This window comes from Theropithecus gelada, chromosome 1, assembly GCF_003255815.1.
Source record: "Theropithecus gelada isolate Dixy chromosome 1, Tgel_1.0, whole genome shotgun sequence".
Taxonomy (NCBI): Eukaryota; Metazoa; Chordata; class Mammalia; order Primates; family Cercopithecidae; genus Theropithecus; species Theropithecus gelada.
In genome coordinates this window covers 94,736,818-94,757,577 of record NC_037668.1, presented here as the reverse complement: position 1 = coordinate 94,757,577, position 20,760 = coordinate 94,736,818, and the positions used below count along the sequence as shown (strand labels likewise).

Here is a 20,760-nt window from a genome sequence, read left to right as displayed (position 1 = left end):
ATAGTTAAAGGAAGGATTTTTAAGTTGAGGAGATGATTGGGGCATAATTTTGTGCTCACAGGGAAAAGACAGAAAAAAATAAGATAGGAGACGTGGAATTATGGATGGAGAAGTGTCCCTGAGACACCAGTGACAGGTTTCAGAGTTCACATAAAAGGTTAGTCTTAGATAAGAATGGCAACTCTTACTGAGAAAGGAAAAAAAGAGGTAAGTGAGTTTGTGGGAGGTGGGAGAAGAATTTAAAGGAGGTGGCAAAATAATTTGAAGGAGTTTTTACATGATTGTTACTTTTTTTTTTAGAGATGTTAGGGGTTAAGTTCTTATAGACAGAAGGAGAATAGGGTAGGATACTTAAATGTAAATTGAAATAGTGCACAAATGGAATTCATTCACTCATATATTTTTAAAATATTAAAATGTCCCATGGTATACTAGGCATTGTGCTGGGTGCTAGGGATATAGCAGTGAACAAGACTAAGTTCCTGCCCTAAACATGCTTACATTCTCTAGAGGGGTGAACAACAAAATGTCAAGTAACGATAAATGCTATGAAGAAAAATAAAATATGAAAACTGGATTGATCGTTATTTAAACATATTTATTCTTGTCTGATTTTTTATGATTTAAAAAGTAAATGTATTATTTAAAATGTTTTCTTTGGCAGCATATTTCTTTTTTATAATGTCAGGGAGGATCATCCCCATTTTATAGAAATCCATATTACAGAGTACTAGAAGGGATAAAATGATAACGTAAGTCCTTGTCTTAAGGAATTGACAGGGTAAATCCAAAAGTGAAAAAATATTTTTTCATGGATATAAATATTTTGATTGTAACTTCTCTTCTTATTAAAAAGGGCACGGTGGCTCATGCCTATAATCCTAGCACTTTGGGAGGCTGAGGCGGGCAGATCACGAGACCAGGAGTTTGAGACCAGCCTGGCAAACATGGTGAAACCCCATCTTTACTAAAAATACAAAAATTAGCCAGGCATGGTGCTACATGCCTGTAGTCCCAGCTACTTGGGAGGCTAAGGCAGAAGAATCACTTGAACCCAGGAGGTGGAGGTTGCATTGAGCCGAGATCACGCCACTGCACTCCAGCCAGGGTGACAGAGCGAGACTCTGTCTCAAAAAAAAAAGAGAAAAGAAAAGTAGTATATAATTCAGGAAGGAACACACTATTCTTTCTCAGGCTTTGTTAATCATTTTTAAATCTGCCTATGTAACTGCACTACACACTCATGTGTGCTTACTATGTGCCAGGAACTTCCTAACCACAATACAAAAATTAATTTTTTTAATCCTCATAATAACCTATAAGTTAAGTACTATTATTATCCTCATTTTGCAGGCAAAGAAACTAAGACCCAGAGAAGTCAGCATGGACTTAGGATCTGACTACCTGGGTTCAAATCTCAACCATTGTAGGAATGTTTCCCCTTAAAGCCTCTGTGACTTTATATAAAATAACATTAATAGCAACCTCTTGGAATTGTGAGGAGAAAGTGATGTAATATGTGCCAACTCTTTAGAACTATGTTTATACATAATAAGATTTCAAGTAGCTATCATTATTTCTTGTTATATGTTTAGATTGTTCACATGTTTTTAAATGAAAGTCTGCTTTTTATTGTTGGTTGATTTTTCTTTTCAATCTTGAATCCTTTGCATTATATTTTAATTTCCTTATACAGGAACATTGCCACACAACCAAAGAAGTCTATTAGCTTTTTTGCTACAATGAAAGCAACTTCAGGGAAAGGATATACTGGTGCAAATCAAAGCAGAATGGCTGTGTCCAAAACCGTGCTTATTCCACCTGAATTGAAAACTGCAGACAAAACAAATCTCAGTATAAAGACAATGCAGGTAATATTCTTAGAATTCTGAGTTTCTCTGAAAATGGCACCATGAAAAACTCAATTGAAATGTTAAAGATAGAAAATATGCTGCTTTCAGATAATCACTCACTTGTAATTTTGAAACAGATTTTGTTAATTTCTACCACATATTATTCCATACAACATAATACTGACACTTGGCTCTATAACTAGTTATTGATAAGAAGAATATTAGAGTGGAATGAGAAAAGTCTATTCATGACCTTAAGAACTATTTGCTTATGGTATTAATTATATATGTTACAATATCTTTCATTGTTGTCAGCAATATAGTCTTGAAAATATAAAATTATTTGTCATAAAGTCAGTTATTGTGCCTCATTAGAAGATTTATAATTAAGAATTAACTCTTTTAAACTTTTAATCAAATGATAACATATATACAGAAAAGCATATAATATATAACTTTGAATGGGTTCAGCATTTGTTTAGATGGGACATTAAAAGAAGAGTCCATAAAAGATAAAATTTGTAAGTTGGACTTCATCAAAATTAAAACTTTTTCTCTGTCAAAGACATTGATAACAGAATACAAAGAAATGTGATATACTGGGGAAAATTATTTACAAAGCATATTTTGATAAAGTACTTATAACTAAAATGTATAAACAACCTTCAAAGCAATATTAAGACAACCCAATTTTTAAAAATTAGCAAAATGTTTGAGCTAACACTTCACCAGAATAGATAAACAGATAGCATGGGAGCACATGAAAAGATGATCAGTATTAATTAAAAACCATACAACACTGCTACGTAGCTATTAGAATGGCTAAAATTAAAAGACTGATCATATCAAGTATTGACAAGTATGTGGAGGAACTAAAACTCTCACATGGCTGGTAGACATGGAAAATAGAAAACAATTATTCGTCAACTTATTAAGTGTTAACATATACCTACTATATCATCCAGCTAGTCCATGTCTAGGTATTTACCAAGAGAAAAGAAAGTATATGTTTGTATAAACACTACTACATGAATGTTTATAGTACCTTTATATATAATGGTGGAAAACTAAACCCTCATTTTATTAAACAAATATGATATATTTGCACATATGTATTTCACTTATGTGTATATATATACATATACATATATATGAATACACGCATATAAATATATATGCATGTGTATACAAATAAAGTATATTTCATTTATTTATATATATAAAAAATTATTTTCTCCAATGGCGAAAATATTTCTTATACATGTATATTTTCTCCAATGGTGAAAGACTGAAAGCATCTCTCCTAAGGTCCAAGAACAAAAGAAGGATGCCTGCTTTTACCACTTCTCTTCAACATAGTAGTGGCAGTCCTAGCCAGGGCAATTGGGCAAGAAAAAGAAATAAAAGGCATCCAGGTGGGCATGGTGGCTCACGCCTTTAATCCCAGCACTTTGGGAGGCCAAGGCGGGCGGATCACTTGAGATCAGGAGTTTGAGACCCTCCTGGCCAACATGGTGAAACCCTGTCTCTACTAAAAATACAAAAAAATCAGCCACCCGTCATGGCAGGTGCCTGTAATCCCAGCTACTTGGGAGGCTGAGGCAGGAGAATCACTTGAAACTGGCAGGCAGAGGTTGCAGTGAGCAGAGATAGCACCACACTCTGTCTCAAATTAAATAAATAAAAGGCACCCAAATCGGAAAGGAAGAAGTAAAGTTCTCTCTGATGTGATCTTATGTATAGAAAACTGTAAAAATTACACAGACACACACACAACTAAAAAATGAATTCTGCAAAGTTGCAGGATAGAAAATCAACAACACAAATTAGTTGCATTCCTAACAATGAATTTCCAAAAAGGAAATTAAGAAAAAGATTGCATTTACAATAGCATCAACAATAATAAAATACTTAGGGATAAATTTAACCAAGAGGCCAAAGATTTGTATACTGAAAACTACAAAACACAAAAGAAAGGAAAGAATACACCAGTAAACAGAAAAAACATTTCTTGTTCGTAGATTGGAAGGCATAACAGTGTTAGGATGTCAATACTACCTAAGTGACTTACAGATTCAATACATTCCCTACCAAAATCCCAGTGATATTTTTTCAGAAGTAGAAAAACCTATCCTAAAACGTACATGAAATATCAAGAGATGCAAATAGCCCAAACAATCTTGAATAAGAAGAACAAAGTTGGAAGTCTCATACTTCCTGATTTTAAAACTTATTACAAATCTGTAGTAATCAAAACAGGGTGGTAGTAGAATAAAGACAAACATACAGTATAGACCAATGGAATGGAATGACCCAGAAATAAAATTTCACATATATGGTCAAATGGTTTTGACAAAGAAGCCAAGACTGTACAATGGAAAAAAGACAGTTTTGTCAACAAATCTTGTTGGGACAACTGGATATCTGCATGAAAAAGAATGAAGTTGGATCCTTACCTTATACCATCTACAAAAATAAACTCAGAATGGATCAAAGACCCCAAATAAGAGCTAACTCTATAAAACTCCTAGTGGAAAACAGGGAAAAGAAATTATTTGTCAACAATTTCTTGCATATGACACCAAAAGCATATGCAGCTAAAGAAAAAATATATATATTGGGCTACATTAAAATTAGAAACTTCTGTCTATCAAAAGACGTTAACAGAGTGAAAAAACCCACAGGATGGTAGAAAATATTTGCAAATTATATATTTGATTAGGTGCTAATAACCAGAATATGTAAATAACTACAAATTAACAACAAAGAAACAGCCCAATTAAAAGAATGGGCAAAGAACTCGATTAGATATTTTTACAAAGAAGATGCACAAATAACCAACAAACACAGGAAAAGATACTCAGCATCACTAAGCATTAGGAAATGCAAATCAAAATCACAGTAAGACACTACTTCATACCCATTATGACGGCTACTATTAAAATAAGTGTTGGTAAGACATGGAGAAATTGAAACCCTTGCATACTGTTGGTGGATTGTGAAATGGTGTGGCCACTGTGAAAAATGGTATTGTAGGGCCAGGCATGGTGGCTCACACCTGTAATCTCAGCACTTTGAGAAGCTGAGGCAGGAAGATTACTTGATGCCAGGCTCAGCACTTCGGGAGGCTGAGGCAGGAGGATTGCTTGAGGTCAGGAGTTTGAGGCCAGCCTGAACAACATAGCAAGACCCCATCTCTATAAGAAGATGAAAAAATAAATTAGCTAGGTGTGGTGGCAAGAGCCTGTAGTCACAGATGCTCAGGAGAATCACTTGAACCCAGAATTTCAAGACTACAGTGAGCTATGATCGTGCTACTGCACTCTAGCCTGAATGACAGAGCTATATCCTGTCTCAAAAGAAAAAAGGAAAGAAAAACAGCATTGTGGTTCCTCCAAACCTTAAAAGTAGAATTACTATATGATTCAGGAAGGAGTATATATCAAGACTTAAAAGCAGAGTTTCAAACAGATATTTGTACAACCATCTTCGTATCAGCATTATGCACAATAGCTAAAAGGTGAAAGCAACTAAAGTCCTCATCAACAAATGACTGGATACACAAAATGTGGTATATACACACAATGAAATATTCAACCTTAAAATGTAATGAAACATCATTAATGAAATTACAATCTACATTAGAAAAATATTTACTAATAGAAATAATGTACTATTGTGATAGTGATATGTAAATAATCAATAAAAGAAATTAAAAGGAAAATCAGAAAATACTCCGAGATGATAGATAATCAAGACACAACATACCAAAGCTTATGGGATACAGCTAAAGCACTGCTTAGAGGGAAATTTATAGATATACATTTGTATTGGAAAGAAGAAAGATCTCAAATAACTTACCCTTCCAACTGAAGAAACTGGAAAAAAAAAAAAAAGAGTGAATAACACAAAATAACATGAAATAAGCAGAAGGAAGGAAATAAAAAATATTTGGGTGGACATTAATGAAATCTTGAATAGAAAAACAATAGAGAAAATCAATGAAATCGAAAGCTAGTTCTTTAAAAAGATCAACAAAATTGACAGAAAAGACATTTTTTAAAAATCCAGCATCTTTTCATGACATAAACATGCAACAAACTAGGAATAGAAGGGAATTTCCTCAATCTGATAAAGGATTTGCAAAAACCCCACAGCTTACATTATATTTAATCACACTTAATCTCCTTATGATCAGGAACAAGACAAGTCCTTGCATTGCTATTCAGCATTATCGTGGAGGTTCTAGGCATGGAAATTAGACAAGAAAAGGAAAAGGCATCCAGGTTGGAAAGTAAGAGGTAAAAACATCTCTATTTGTAGATGACATGATGTTATATATACAGACTCATAAGGAATTTCACTAAAAAACGATAAGGACTTGCAAATGAGTTTTGTAAGGTTGCCGGATACATGATCAATATACAAATAAATTGTATTTCTAGACGTGTGCATAGAACCATTTGAAAATTAAGAATAATTTATTTCTCAATAGCATCAAAAACAGTAAAATACTTACGAATAAATGTAATAGAAGAAGTGCAAAATGTATGCTCTGAAAACTGTAAAACATTATTGAAAGAAATTAAATAAGATCTAATTAAATGGGAAAGTATCCCATGGTCATGATCAAAAGACCTACTATTGTTAAGATTGTTATACTCCCCAAACTGATCTGTAAACTTAACACAATTGTTATCAGAATTCCAACTGACTTTTTTCTACAAACTGACAACTGATTCTAAAATTCATATGGGGCCAGGAGCAGTGGCTCATGCCTGTAATCCCAGCACTTTGGGAAGCCAAGGTGGGTGGATGACCTGAGACCAGGAGTTCGAGACCACCCTGAACAACATGGTGAAACCCCATCTCTACTAAAAATACCAAGTTAGCCGGGTGTGGTGGCGCATGCCTGTAATCCCAGGTACTCGGGAGGCAGAGGCAGGAGAATTGCTTGAACTTGGGAGGCAGAGACAGTAGAATCGCTTAAACTTGGGAGGCAGAAGTTGCAGTGAGCCAAGATTGCACCATTGCACTCCAGCCTGGGCAACAAGAGCAAAACTGTCTCAAAAATAAAATAAAATAAAATCCATATGGGATCACAGGGGACCCAGCAGAGCCAAAATCATCCTGAAAAAGAACAAAGTAGGACGATTCACACTTCGCTGTTTCAAAATTTACGAAGCAATAGTAATCAAAATAATTTGTTGTTGGCACAAAGATAGATACGTAGATCAATGGGATACAATTGAGAGTTCAGAAATAAACCCATTTACCTAAAGTCAACTGATTTTTTATGAGTGCCGAGATCATTCACTGGGGAAAGGATATTCTGTTGAACAAATTGTGCCAGGATAACTGGATTGACACCTGGAAAAGAATGAACTTAGACCCTTACCTCATATTTTCAAGCTAATTCAAAGAGCTAAAACTGTAACACTCTTAGAAGAAAACATAGGGGTAAATTTTTATGACCTTGGATTTGGCATAGGCTTCTTATATGTGACACTCAAAGCATACGTAACAAAAGAAAAAGTAGACAAATTTGACCTTACGAAAATTTTTAAATGTTTGTATCAAAAACATATACAGAGTGAAAAGATAACCCACAGAAATAGAAAATACTTGTGAAACATGTATCTGATAAGAGCTTGTATCATATATAAAGAACTCTTATAATTCATTAATAAAGACAAATAATTGAATATTGATCATACAATCTGAATGTTCGTTTCTTAAGAAAATACATACAAATGATCAAAAAACATATGAAAATATGGTGGACATAGTTAGAGAAATCGAAATCAAGCCCACAATGATATATTCACTTTATACCCACTAAGATGGCTAGAATCAAAGAGTAACATAACAAGTGTTAGAAGTGAAGAAAGCAGAACTCTCATACACTGCTTGTGGGAATATAAATTGGCCATGTTGTAAAATAGTTTGGAAGTTCCTCAAGAGGTTAAACAGTGTTACCATATGAACCAGCAATCCTCCTCCTAGGTATATACACCCAAGAGAAATAAAATATATTTCTACACAAAAAGGTATACACAAATGTTTCTAGTAGCATTATTCGTAGTAGACAAAAGGTGGAAACAACTCAAATGTCTGTCAATGGAAAAGTGGCTAAAGAAAATGTTGTATAGCCATACAATAGAATATTATTCAACCATAAAAAGGAATGAAGCACTGATGCATGAATCTTGAAAATATGCTAAGTGAGACAAGCCAGTCACAAAATACTGCACAGTATATGATTCCATTCACTATCAAACTCCCAAATAGGGAAGTCTATAGAGACATGAAGATACTCGTGGTGGCCTGGGGCTGGGAGCAGAGGTGTTAGGGGACTATCTTAATATGTTTTCTGTTGTTATGATGTAACTGAATGCTCAATACTGGGTAATTTATAAAGCAAAGAAATGTATTTCTGACATTTCTCAAGGCTGAGAAGTCCAGGGTCAAGTGGACACATCTGGTGAGGATCTCCTTGCTAGTGGAGGACTCTCTGCAGGGTCCTGGGGTAGAGCAGGATATTACATGGTGAGGAGTGCTCACAAGAGATGGAGAAACTGGCTTTTATAACAGACCCCTCTCATGATAACTAATCCACTCCCTTGGTAACCTACTGACCCATTCATCCATGAATGGATTAATCCCTTGATCCAGTCACCTCCCAAAAGTCCCACCTCTCAATACTATTGCATTAAGGAATAGTTTCCAGCATAACTTAGAGACACATTTAAACCATAACTTTCTGCCTTTGGCCTCCAAATTCACATCCTTCTCACATGTAAAACACATTAATTCCATCCCAATAGCCCCAATGCCTTAAATCATTCCAACATCAACTCAAAAGCCCAGAGTCTTACCTGTGAGCCTGTGAAATCAAAACAAGCTATTTACTTCCAAGATACAATGGTTGGACAGACATGGGGTATACATTCCCATTCTGAAAGGGAGAATAGGCCAGAAGTCATAGGTCCCAAAAAAGTCTGAACTCAGCAGAGCAAACATTAAACCTTAAAGCTGGAGAATAATATCTTTTGACTCCATGTACTGCCTTCTGGACACACTGGTGCAGGGATTGGGCCCCCAAGGCCTTGGGCATCCCTGACTCTATGACTTTGCTGGGGTCAGTCTACACTACAGCTTTCCCAGGCTGGCTTTGCAGGCTGATAGCTCTGCAGTTCTGGGGTCCTGTGGCAATCCTGCTCCCATGTCTCCACTAGGCATTACCCTTTAGGGGCTTTCTGCAGTGGTTTTGCCCCTGTGATAATCTCTGCATAGACTCCCAGGCCATCTGATACATCCATTGGAATTAAGATGGATCTTAATTCCTCCACAGCTTTTGCTTTCTGTAAGCCTGCAGAATTAATGCCATGTGGATGCTGCCAAGGCTTATGATTCACATCTTCTGGAGTAGTGGGTATAGCCCCAATGGGGGTCACTTGTGCCACAGCTGGGGTGGCTGACTCCTTGCCAAAATTTGGGGACCCTTGCAAGGTAGTCCTGGGTAGTGAGCTCTTGAAGGGCACTCAGGGCCTGTCCCCTGAAACCATTCTGCCCTCCTAGATCTCTGGGCCTGTGTTGGGATGAGCCACCTAGAAAATCGTTGAAACACTTTTGGAGTCTTCTTCCACTGTCTTAATGATTCCTTCCATCTGTACTAAACTCCTTTGCAAATGGTCTCTGGGCCACACCCTTGGTTCATTCTTTACATGGCCAGGCTAAGACTTTTCCAAATCTTTCTGCTTTGCTTCCCTTTTGATTATAATTTTTTTTTTTTAATCTCATCCCTTTGTTCTCAAATCTCACTGTAAGTAAGCAAAAGCAACCATGCAGCATCTTGAACACTTTGCTTAGATATTAATATTTCTTTTGCCAGGTATCCTAGTTTGTCATGCTGAAATTTTGGCTTCCATAAATTCTGCCAAGTTCTTTACTACTTTATAACAAAGACAGCGTTTATTCCAGTTTCTAATAAGAATTTCTCATTTCTGTCTGAGACCCCATCAGAAGTCTTTACTGTTCCTAATTCTACCAGTATTCTGTTCACAACCACTGAAGCAATTAAAAAGATTCAGACTTTCTTTAGTCTGCTCTTCTGAGCCCTCACCAGAATCACCCTTAATGCTGTTTATGGCAATGCAGCCTTTTTCTAGACTGCTTCTCCAAGTTCTTCTAACCTCTATCCATTACTCAGTTCCAAAGCCACTTCTACATTTTCAGGTGTTTGTTATTAGTCCCACTTCTTGGTATTAATTTTTTTAGTTTGTTTTCTGTTTCTGTAAATGAATACCTGATACTGGGTACTTTATAAACAAAAGAATATTGTTTCTTATAGTTCTGGAGGCTAGGATGTCCAGGGTCAAGGAACCACATCTGGTTAGGGCCTTGTTGCTAGTGGGGACTCTGCAGAGAGCTAAGGTGGTGCAGGGTATCGCATGGTGAGGGGAGTTTATGAGAGAGGGAAACTGGCCTTCGTAACAGACTTCTCTTGTGATAACTAAACCACTCCCTTGATAACCCATTTATCCATTAATCCATGAATGGATTAATCCATTTGTGAGGACAACCTTTCATTACACAGTCACCTCCCAAAGTCGAAGCTCTCAACACTGCTGCATTGGGACCACATTTCCAACACATGAACTTTTGGTGCACACACTTAAACCATAGCAGGGATCATAATGGACACAGAGTATTTTCTTGAAGTGTAAAAAGTTTCCAAAATTAATTTTAGTGCACATATATGTGAATATATTTAAAACTATTGAATTGTACATATTAAAAGCAATTTAAAAAGCAAATTAATGCATATTATGTTATCATATTCCAATTTTGAATTTTGAAAATTTAAGTAAAATATAAAAAACCTTTTAAAAAATTACACTTTAGCAAAGCAGACAAACAAAAATTGAAAACTGGAAACTATTAAAGAAATTTATGTGAGTGATTTAAAAACCTTCCTTCAAAGATAATTCCAGGCCGGGCGCGGTGACTCACACCTGTAATCCCAGCACTTTGGGAGGCCGAGACGGGCGGATCACGAGGTCAGGAGATCAAGACCATCCTGGCTAACACTGTCTCTACTAAAATACAAAAAAAATAAATAAACTAGCTGGGCGTGGTGGCAGGCGCCTGTAGTCCCAGCTACTCGGAAGGCTGAGGCAGAAGAATGGCGTCAACCCGGGAGGCGGAGCTTGCAATGAGCCGAGATTGTGCCACTGCACTCCAACCTGGGCGACAGAGCGAGACTCCGTCTCAAAAAAAAAAAAAAAAAAAGATAATTCCAGATTCAGATGACTTCAATTGTGGTATGTGTCAAACACACATAGATGAAAACAGAACACTGAAAGTGGGTATATTCCAGAACTCATTTTATGAGGCTAGCATTACCTTGATATTAAAACCTGAATACAGTATGAGAAACAAATATTATATTCCAATTTCATTTGCAAGCATAGAGAAATCCTCAATAAAATATTATTCAATAAAGTTCAGTAACAACAACAACAAAAAAATGCCTAATACGTCATAAGGAAGCTTGGTCTGTGTCAAGAAATCAAGATTGGTTTAACATTTAAAAACCCTTAGTGTAATTTACCACATTAACAGCTTAATGTGGTAAAAAAGCATGTGATCATTTCAATATAGACAAAGTATCTGATAACATTTAATATTCATGATTTTAAAAATTCTTACGAAACTGAGAATCACAAGGAACTTTAAAAATCTTATTTAGGCTACCTATAAAATCCTACAGTAGTGATCATATCAAATGGTGAAGCATTTCAAAAAAGAGCCCCCTTTAATCCAACATTCTTGGAAGTCAGTTCAAATTGGTGAGAAAATGAAATGGGATGTATAAGAATTGGAAAGGAAGAAAGAAAACATTGAATATTTGTGGATTGAATATTTACTAGCAACAAATAGTTCAACAATTAGATTTTTTTTATTTGAAAAAAAAATTTTTTAGAGATGAGTCTTGCTCTGATCGTGCAGACTGAAAGTGTGGTGGCACAATCATAGCTCACTATATCCTCAAATTCCTGGGCTTGAGCAATCCTCTTGCCTTAACCTCCCATGTGGCATGGGCTACAGGTGTGTGCCACCATTCCCAGCTAATTTTCTCAAATTTTTGGTAAAGACGAGATTCTGCTGTGTTGTCCAGGCTGGTCTCGAACTCCCAGCCTCAAGCAGTCCTTCTGCCTTGACCTCCCAGAGCGCTGGGATTACAGGGATTGAGCCATTGTGCCCATCCAGAAATTAGACATTTTAAAATGATACAATTTATAATAGCACTAAGATTTATTAAGCACTTGTGGAAAAATATAACAAAAGATGCATATACCAATATTTCTAAACCATAGAAGTTTATTGGAAGACATTAAAGAGGACCAAAACAAAAGGAGATATAGACATCTGTGCATAGAAAACAATATTTTAAGATCAATTATCCTAAATTTTGATTTATAGATTCTTTGCAATTTTAATCAAAATCTCAAGTTTTAAAGTTTTTTTTTTTTCCAGAAACTTTTCAAGATAATTCTAAAATTTATATGGAAATGCTAGAGGCTAAAAATAGCCAAGATACTTGCATAAAAACTCAGTGGAAGCACTTGCTTTCCTAGATACCAGGCTTAATAAAACACATAATATTAGCAAATTAGAGAGCCTTCGCATGACCTGAATACATATAAACACTTATTTTATAATAAATGTGAACTGCAGAGTAATGGGGAAAGGATAGGATTTTCAAAAACTCTTGTTGAGACAATTGGGTGTTCTTATGAAACAAAAATATATTGGCTTTCTTTCTTATCCTATATATAAAATTAATTGTGGGTATATTATATACTTAAATATGAAAAGCAACATATAGGACTTCAGGGCTGGATATGTTTTTTTAAAGTAGACATCTAAAGCACAACCCATAATGGAAAACATGATACATTTGACTACGTTAAAAAAGCTCATATTCATCAAATATACCATAAAGAAAATGAAGCCACAGAGTGAAAGAAGACATTCGCAGCTCATACAACTGAAAGGACTCATCCGTTACCAATAATAAAAAAGTCTCAATACAATGTGTGCAAAGGACTTGAATAGGAAATTCTCCCCCTCCAAACGGAAATCAAAATGGGAATAAATATATAAAAGGAGTTCGACTGTATCAATATCACTGTTTTCTGCCTCCACATTTTGTCTCACTGGAAGGTTTTTTTGGGGCAGTAATATGCATAGAGCTGTCATCTCTTTTAACAATGTCGTCTTCTAGAGTACCCACTGAAGGACCTGATCGAGGCTGTTTTACAGTTAACTATTTTTTTTTAATAAATGAAAGGAGTACACTCTAAAATAATAAAAAGTTTAGTAAGCACATAAACCAGAAGCATAATTTATTATTATCAAATATTTACTATGCATAATTGTATTGCTATACTTTTATATGACTGGCAGTGCAGTAGGTTTGTTTATATGAGCATCACTTACAGATTCGTGAGTAATGTGTTGTGCTATGACATTATGATGACTGTGATGTCACTAGGTGATACAGTTCTGTTATAATGTTATGGTACCACTGTCATATATGTGATCCATTGTTGACTGAATCATTTTGTGGTGCAGAACTATAAACCAAAAGCATATAATAACTAGGGAAATGCCTATTAATGAAATGTTAAGTGAAAAATAGTGAGTTTTCTTTAAAACGTGTACATAACAATTTACATGCACCAAAATATTAACAATCTGGATGAATTATCTTTCCACCTTTCTGATTTTCCAAAAGTTAATATATATTAATTATATGTAGATAAAACACAAATAATATTTTAAGAAAGTTTTTGCATAGTTAAGAAACTTTCTAAGCATGACATTTTAAAGCATCCAATTTTTCATGTTTATCCTATTGTAGGAACATTATGCTTATCTTTTTTCTACCATATTTGTTTCTATTTTCTAGCAGTTGTTGTTTAGAAGCCCTGTCTTTTTTAGTTACTTCATTTTAAATAACCATTTTTAACAGGTGTTTGACATAAATGGAACTGATGTTACTCCTCGACCTCTTTACCATCCAGATCCACTTACTGGTACAGCAAAGCCAAATAAACTCTTGACATCACAAGAAGGATCACTTGGACCAGAATTTATATCTTCCCATAGCCTTTATCAGAATACAATAAATCCTAGTATGTTAGGGCAGTTTACAAGGTAGAGTATACTATTATATAGTTCCTTTTTTCTATCATATATATTGCCTTTCCATTTAAATTGCACATATGTATCTTAGATATCAGTTGTCTCCAGTCTCCCAATCTTTCTCTCTCTTTCTTTCTTTCTCTTTCTTTCTTTCTTTTTCTTTCTTTCTTTCTTTCTTTCTTTCTTTCTTTCTTTCTTTCTTTCTTTCTTTTTCTTTCTTTCTCTCTCTCTCTCTTTCTTTCTTTCTCTTTCTTTCTCTTTCTTTCTTTTCTTTTCTTTCCCTTCCTTCCTTCCTTCTTCCTTTCCTTTCTTTCCTTTTCCTTTTCCTTTTCTTTCCTTTTTTTTTTTTTTGACAAGTTTCACTCTTGTTACCCAAGCTGGAGTACAGTGGTGCCATCTGGGCTCACTGGAACCTCCACCTCCTGGGTTCAAGCTATTCTCCTGCCTCAGCCTCCTGAGTAGCTGGGATTACAGGTGTCCCCCCACCATGCCTGGCTAATTTTTTGTATTTTTAATAGAGACGGGGTGTCAGCATGTTAACCAGACTGGTCTCGAACTCCTGACCTCAGGTGATCCACCCGCCTAGGCCTCCCCAAATGCTGGGATTACAGGCATGAGCCACCAAAGTTTTAATTATCATCCTAATGTTCCATCTCTACATTCCTCTCATGTTTTAAATTAAATGCAGAGTTCTTAATGTCTTAAGAGTTCCCATATACTCACAACAAAACATTTGTGGAAAATACATGTATTTCACTCAAGACTTCCTGAGCAACCAAAAGATGGGATTAAAATCACATACAATTAATTTCAAATTCCCATTAGACATTTTTCTTCAGGTTTCTTCGGCTTCTTTTGAGCTGCATTTTATGGGAAGAGGTGGCTTCCCTTTTTTCCCCTCCTCTCCCATGCAAATCTCTGTTTTCCTAGAGTTTGATTTCTCTCTTATTTTATAATACACAGCAATTATATGCTTCTCTGGAGCTTGCCTCTGAATTTGCCTACAAAAATACAGCAGTACCTGGTAAAACAAGATATTCCAATAAACTTTACATCTTGTTTTGATGGGCAGTTGAGACTATAAATAGGAACAAAAAAGAAAGTATGTAATACCATGGAGTAGTGTTAAGTTCATATGTTTAAGGAAATTATTTTTGGATTCTTCCATTGATTTCCTTCTGAATACATATATTTTAGTTAAACCTTGAGAAGGCCTTTATAAAATGAAATAAATCACATTTTTAAGATGACATTTGAGTAGTGAACAGAAACCAAGTGAAAAACGAAAGGAAGAGTATTCCAGGCTGAGGCTCTGAAGTTAGAGAGCTCCTAAGATTGAGGAACTAAAAAAAAAAGTAAAGGAAGACTAATAATGAAGATGAATGTGCTGGGTAGGTAGACTGTATTTTGGATTTTTGTACTAAGTGTACTGATAATTCACTGAAGGACTTTAAGCATGTTTAACATGTCTTTCTTCTAAAATACATTTTTGCTGGGTGCGGTGGCTCACGCCTGTAATCACAGCACTTTGGGAGGCCAAGGTGGGCAGAGCACCTGAGGTCAGGAGTTCAAGACCAGACTGGCTAACATGGTGAAAACCCGTCTCTACCAAAAATACAAAAAAAATTAGCTGGACGTGGTGGCACAAGGCTGTAATCCCAGCTATTCAGGAGGCTGAGGCAGGAGGATCACTTGAACTTGGGAGGCAGAGGTTGCAGTGAGCAGAGATTGTGCTATTACACTATAGCCTGGGTGACAGAGCAAGACTCCATTTCAAAAAATAAATAAAGATATAATAAATAAATTTTAAGTAACTTTTTATTTAAGAAATATTAGAAACCGACTCATTTTTGAAAAATTAATGTATCTATTTTACTTACATGATCCTAGTATATTTGATTTCTCCATCTGGTAATGTGTTCTAATTTGTATACTTAGTTTCCCATAAGGACATCTAAATAAATGAGTAATTTTGTTATTCATTATTAAAGGTCAGTTTTAGGAAGCAGTACAGTTTCTAAGTCAAGTGTATCAACAAGTGAATCAATAGCAGAAGACTTGGAAGAACCATCCTATAAACGAGAAAGATTGACTAGTTTCACAGGTAATGAAAATATGCTTGTTTATTTCAGTAACAGTCCATTATTTAGTCAGTATGCTTATTATTGGTTGGATACTTGAGACAAAAGAAATATGATAATGATTTCCAAATGCTGGCTTGTGAAGTCGCATCAAGAGAATTACCAGGGGAATATCTGTTTTTTTAAGTTCCCTGGGTGACTTTTTTGAATCATCATCCTGTGGAACCACTGGTGCTTTGTGTTAAAGCTCAGCTTCTCCTTCCTCCTCCTCCTCCTCCTCCTCTTCTTCTTCTTCTTGTTCTTCTTCTTCCTCCTCCTCCTCCTCTTCCTCTTCTTCTTCTTTCCTCTTCTTCTTCTTCTTCTCCTTCTTCTTCCTCTTCCTCTTTTCCTCTTCTTCCCCTTCTTTTCCTCTTCCTCTCTTCTTCCTCACTTCTTCTTCCTCCTCTTCCTCCTCTTTCTCTTATTCCTCCTCCTCTTCCTCCTCTCCCTCTTCCTCTCTCTTCTCGTCCTCTCCCTCCTTCTCTTCTTCTTCTTCCTCCTCTTCCTCCTCTGCTTCCTTCTCCTCTTCCTCTTCTTCTTTTTCTTCTTTCCCTTTTTTTTTTTTGAGACAGAGTCTTGTTCTGTCACCCAGGCTGGCGTGCAGTGGCACAGTCTCAGCTCACTGCAACCTCTGCCTCCTGGGTTCAAGCAATTCTCTTGTCTGAGCCTCCCAAGTAGCTGGGATTGCAGGTGTCTGCCACCATGCTCAGCTAATTTTTTTGTATTTTTAATAGATACGGGGTTTCATCATGTTGGCCAGGCTGGTTTCAAACTTCTGACCTCAAATGATTTGCCAGCCTCGGCTTCCCAAAGTGCTGGGATTGCAGGTGTGAGCCACTGTGCCTGGCCTCTTCTTTCTTCTTCTTCTCAGGGTCTCACTCTGTCACCCAGACTGGAGCGCAATCTTGGCTCACTGCAACCTCTGCTTCTCAGGCTCTAGTGATCCTCCACCTCAGCCTCCCAAGTACCTGGGAATACAGGCATGCACCACCGTGCCTGGCTAATTTTTTGTAATTATTGTAGAGACAGGTTTTCGCTATGTTAACCAGGCTCGTCTCAAACTCCTGGGCTCAAGTGATCTGCCTGCCTCAGCCTGCCAAAGTACTGAGATTATCAGTGTGAGCCACCAAGCTCAACTTCTAATTGGAGACAAATAATTCTGATACATTTGTGATCAGTTCCATAATGACATATGTGGAATGTCATGGGAACACTTAGAAAGAAGTGATTAAATCCTTTGAGGTAAAATAAAAAAGGCTTCACAGAGAACATTATTGACTTCTGAATTAGGTTTTTAAAGATTATTAGTTACTTGTCCAGAGAAGTAGGGGAAGTCCAATCCAGGCAGAGGGTAAAACATGAGGTGATGGAAAGGATTATGAAAATGAAGATACAAGAATGAGGAAATAATAATGGATGATCAAAAGTGCTGGGAGAAATGGTTACATACTTGAGGGGTACTTGCTTTGCAGTGCAATAAGGATTTTTTTCCTTTAAAATGATAATGAGGGACTGGTGAAGATATAAGGCTGGAAAAATGGTGCTTTATGGACTTTTCTTTTTGATGTTGGGAGATGTAACAGGAATGACTGACAACAAGTAACAGAATACCCAACTAAAAAGAACTTGAACAAATATTTACTTTTCTCACATTAAAAGAAGAGATAGCTTTTGGCTTTGATTTTTTTGGCTTAATTTTGTCAGAATTTGGATTGGCCGTTCTGCTATTCTCTTTCCTAAAGCCTTTCTTCTTTTCTTATGGTCTCAAAATATCTTCTCCAGCTCGCTCTGGGCATATTATCCACATTAAAGACAGAAAGGAGAAGGGAAGTAGCATCATCATATCTATCTCATTTTTCAGGAAGATAAAAAATTTCCCGGAAGCCTTTCCCCTTCCTTTATATTTCTGCTTTCATCTTATTGGCCAGAAGTGTCACATGATCAGCCTTAGCATTAAGAGAGGCTGGAAAATCAAGTATTTAGCTTCCTATTAATTATATTAATAGCCATTTAGCTTTCTATTAATTATATTATTTCTATTAAAAGAAAGAGACAAGGGAAGAGAGATAGGGTTTGGAAAAAAAACCTAACCAATCAGCAATATCTGCTGCAGGAGAGACCCTCATTCTCTCAGTTGGAGGCCAGGAAAACTGGATTATTGTCATTACCTCCCCCAGCTTTCTCTATAGATATTCTTGCCACCTTCCAATCTATTTTTCCAAATTATATTCAGAATGTTTTTTTTTTAGAAACACAACTAATTGCATCCTCTTTTGCTTAGAAACTAACTCTTCAAAAGATTTGCATTGCTCTTAGCATAAAGACTAAATCTTTATGAAACAATTTCTCTTGAAGCCTTTTTTGCTTGTCTACATCAAAAACAAACAAAAACAAGTAACACAAATTTACCTCCAGAAGACCTGAAAAACAATGTATATATTTATATCATCTTGGTCAATTGCTGGTGAATTTTTTTTCTTTTTCTTTTTTATTTTAGACAGAGTCTTGCTCTGTCACCCAGGCTGGAGTTCAGTGGCGTGATCTCGACTCACTGCAACCTCTGCCTCCCGGGTTCAAGTGACTCTTCTGCCTCAGCCTCCCGAATAGCTGGGAATACAGGCACTTACCACCACTTCTGGCTAATTTTTGTATTTTTAGTAGAGACAGGGTTTCACCATATTGCACAGGCTGGTCTTGAACTCCTGGCCTGGTGATCTGCCTGCCTAGGCTTCCCAAAGTGCTGGGATTACAGGCGTGAGCCACCATGCCCGGCCGTTGCTGGTGAATTGTAACTATGAAGTCAGCCTCTAAAATGAGTGACACCTAAACAATTCGACTTCTACCCCCTGGCTTCTTTTTTAGACTAGAACAGTGTTTCCTCACTCTAGAATGCATATTAAAGTCGTCTGGTATGCCTTTAAAAAATTCCCATAGTTGTGTCTCAATTCAGGTCAATTGAATTGCAATATCTGGGACTAGGGTTTAGGCCTAAGCAGTAAGTATGCTGATAAATGTTTTACTAACTACACAGGTGGCAAGGAAATCCTTATTTGCTGCATTTGCCAATTTCCATGTTATAAATCCTCTCATCACAGCAGATTTCAAGCTCCCAACATAAATTTTCTGAATGGGAAGTTACAAACAGATACTTAGTAGCACACCACCATACAGATACAATAGATATTTTAAATAACTGCAGGAGATTAGGTAGTAGTAAATTCTTGTTGTTGTTTTTTGTTTTTTGAGACAAAGTCTCGCTGTCACCCAGCCTGGAGCGCAGTGGTGCGATCTCGGCTCACTACAACCTCTGTTTCCTGGGTTCAGGCCATTCTCCTGCCTCAGACTCCCAAGTAGCTGGGATTACAGGCGCCTGCCACCACACCCAGCTAATTTTTGAATTTTTAGTAGAGACAGGATTTCACGTTTTTGCTAGGCTGGTCTCGAGTGATCTGCCTGCTTTGGCCTCCCAAAGTGCTGGGATTGCAAAGTGTGAGCCACTACTTCCAGAAGGCAGTAGTAAAATTTAATAGCATAATTAGGAAGTGATGATCCTTGAGTAATTATTATCTTTGTTTTTAATATGATTTATTTAATAATAAATTTATATAATGTAATTTTGAGTAATGTCTATGTTTAACAACTGACTCACAAAATTCCTGAAATTAGCCTGTTCTAATATACTTCTAGATAAAAATATATTTAAAATATGTTCGTAACTTCCCCCCTCCCAGACCTACTGAATAAAAAATTCTGGGTGTGGACTACCAGTTTCTGTTCTTGTATGTAGAGAGTTTAGAAGTCATTACTCCCGTCTTATAACAAGAAAAAGTTAGACAAATTGGAAATTAACAGCTTTTCTTGGACTCATCAGAGAACTGTGGTGACAAGGGCAAACTGCCACCTTGAGATCTAGAGACGCAGACAATCCAGAGAAATACAGTTCCCAAGAGTTACTTACCATAAGCTGGAGGAACACATGAATGATTATTTTCATGAATTGCTGGAGGCTGAGTATTTTGCTAGTATAGGAGTGAAAAATTCATGGGGGACCAAAGTCATGGGAAAGAGAGGGCCCACACTTACATGGGCTTTCATTCTAGGAATCCAGTGGATTCTTTCAGTGAGGATCTGAGCTAAGGATCTGAGCTGAAGATAAGCTAGTGGCCCTGGTAGGGGAGGGAAAGAATATCCACATTAAAACACTCCTAGCCTCTTTTTTCTAACAAAGACTTAATCTGGGGATGGGGAGTGGGGGAAATTTGCCAGAGGGTAATTTTGAAACTATAGCCCAGTTAGGGTAAGGGAATTCTACTCTAGCACCAGCCTTTATTTCTTAACTAAGGAGGAAAAATAACAGTGCTTAAGGAATTTGACTGGGAATGTTGCAGCCAGGGAAGGGAGTAGGGGCAGGGATAAGACAACTATACCCTTGAAGGAGGAATAGATATACTTGTGAACACCATGTCTGCAAGACACAGGTTAACTAAAAGTGTGAGAGTCAATCAGATTGTAGACTATTTCCCTTCTCCCCACTTACCACCAGTGAACCTCCAGAGTGACAATACTGGATT

The 20,760-nt window shown here is 36.6% G+C and overlaps 1 protein-coding gene across 1 annotated transcript in view; it reads left to right on the top strand.

Annotated features, from left to right (window-relative positions):
• WDR78 (WD repeat domain 78) overlaps positions 1-20,760 on the top strand; it is a 105,532-nt gene that overhangs the window by 16,962 nt on the left and 67,810 nt on the right. The window contains 3 exon segments of the mRNA XM_025393022.1: positions 1,697-1,871; positions 13,897-14,081; positions 16,061-16,173. Coding sequence (XP_025248807.1) covers positions 1,697-1,871; positions 13,897-14,081; positions 16,061-16,173 — 473 coding nt within the window.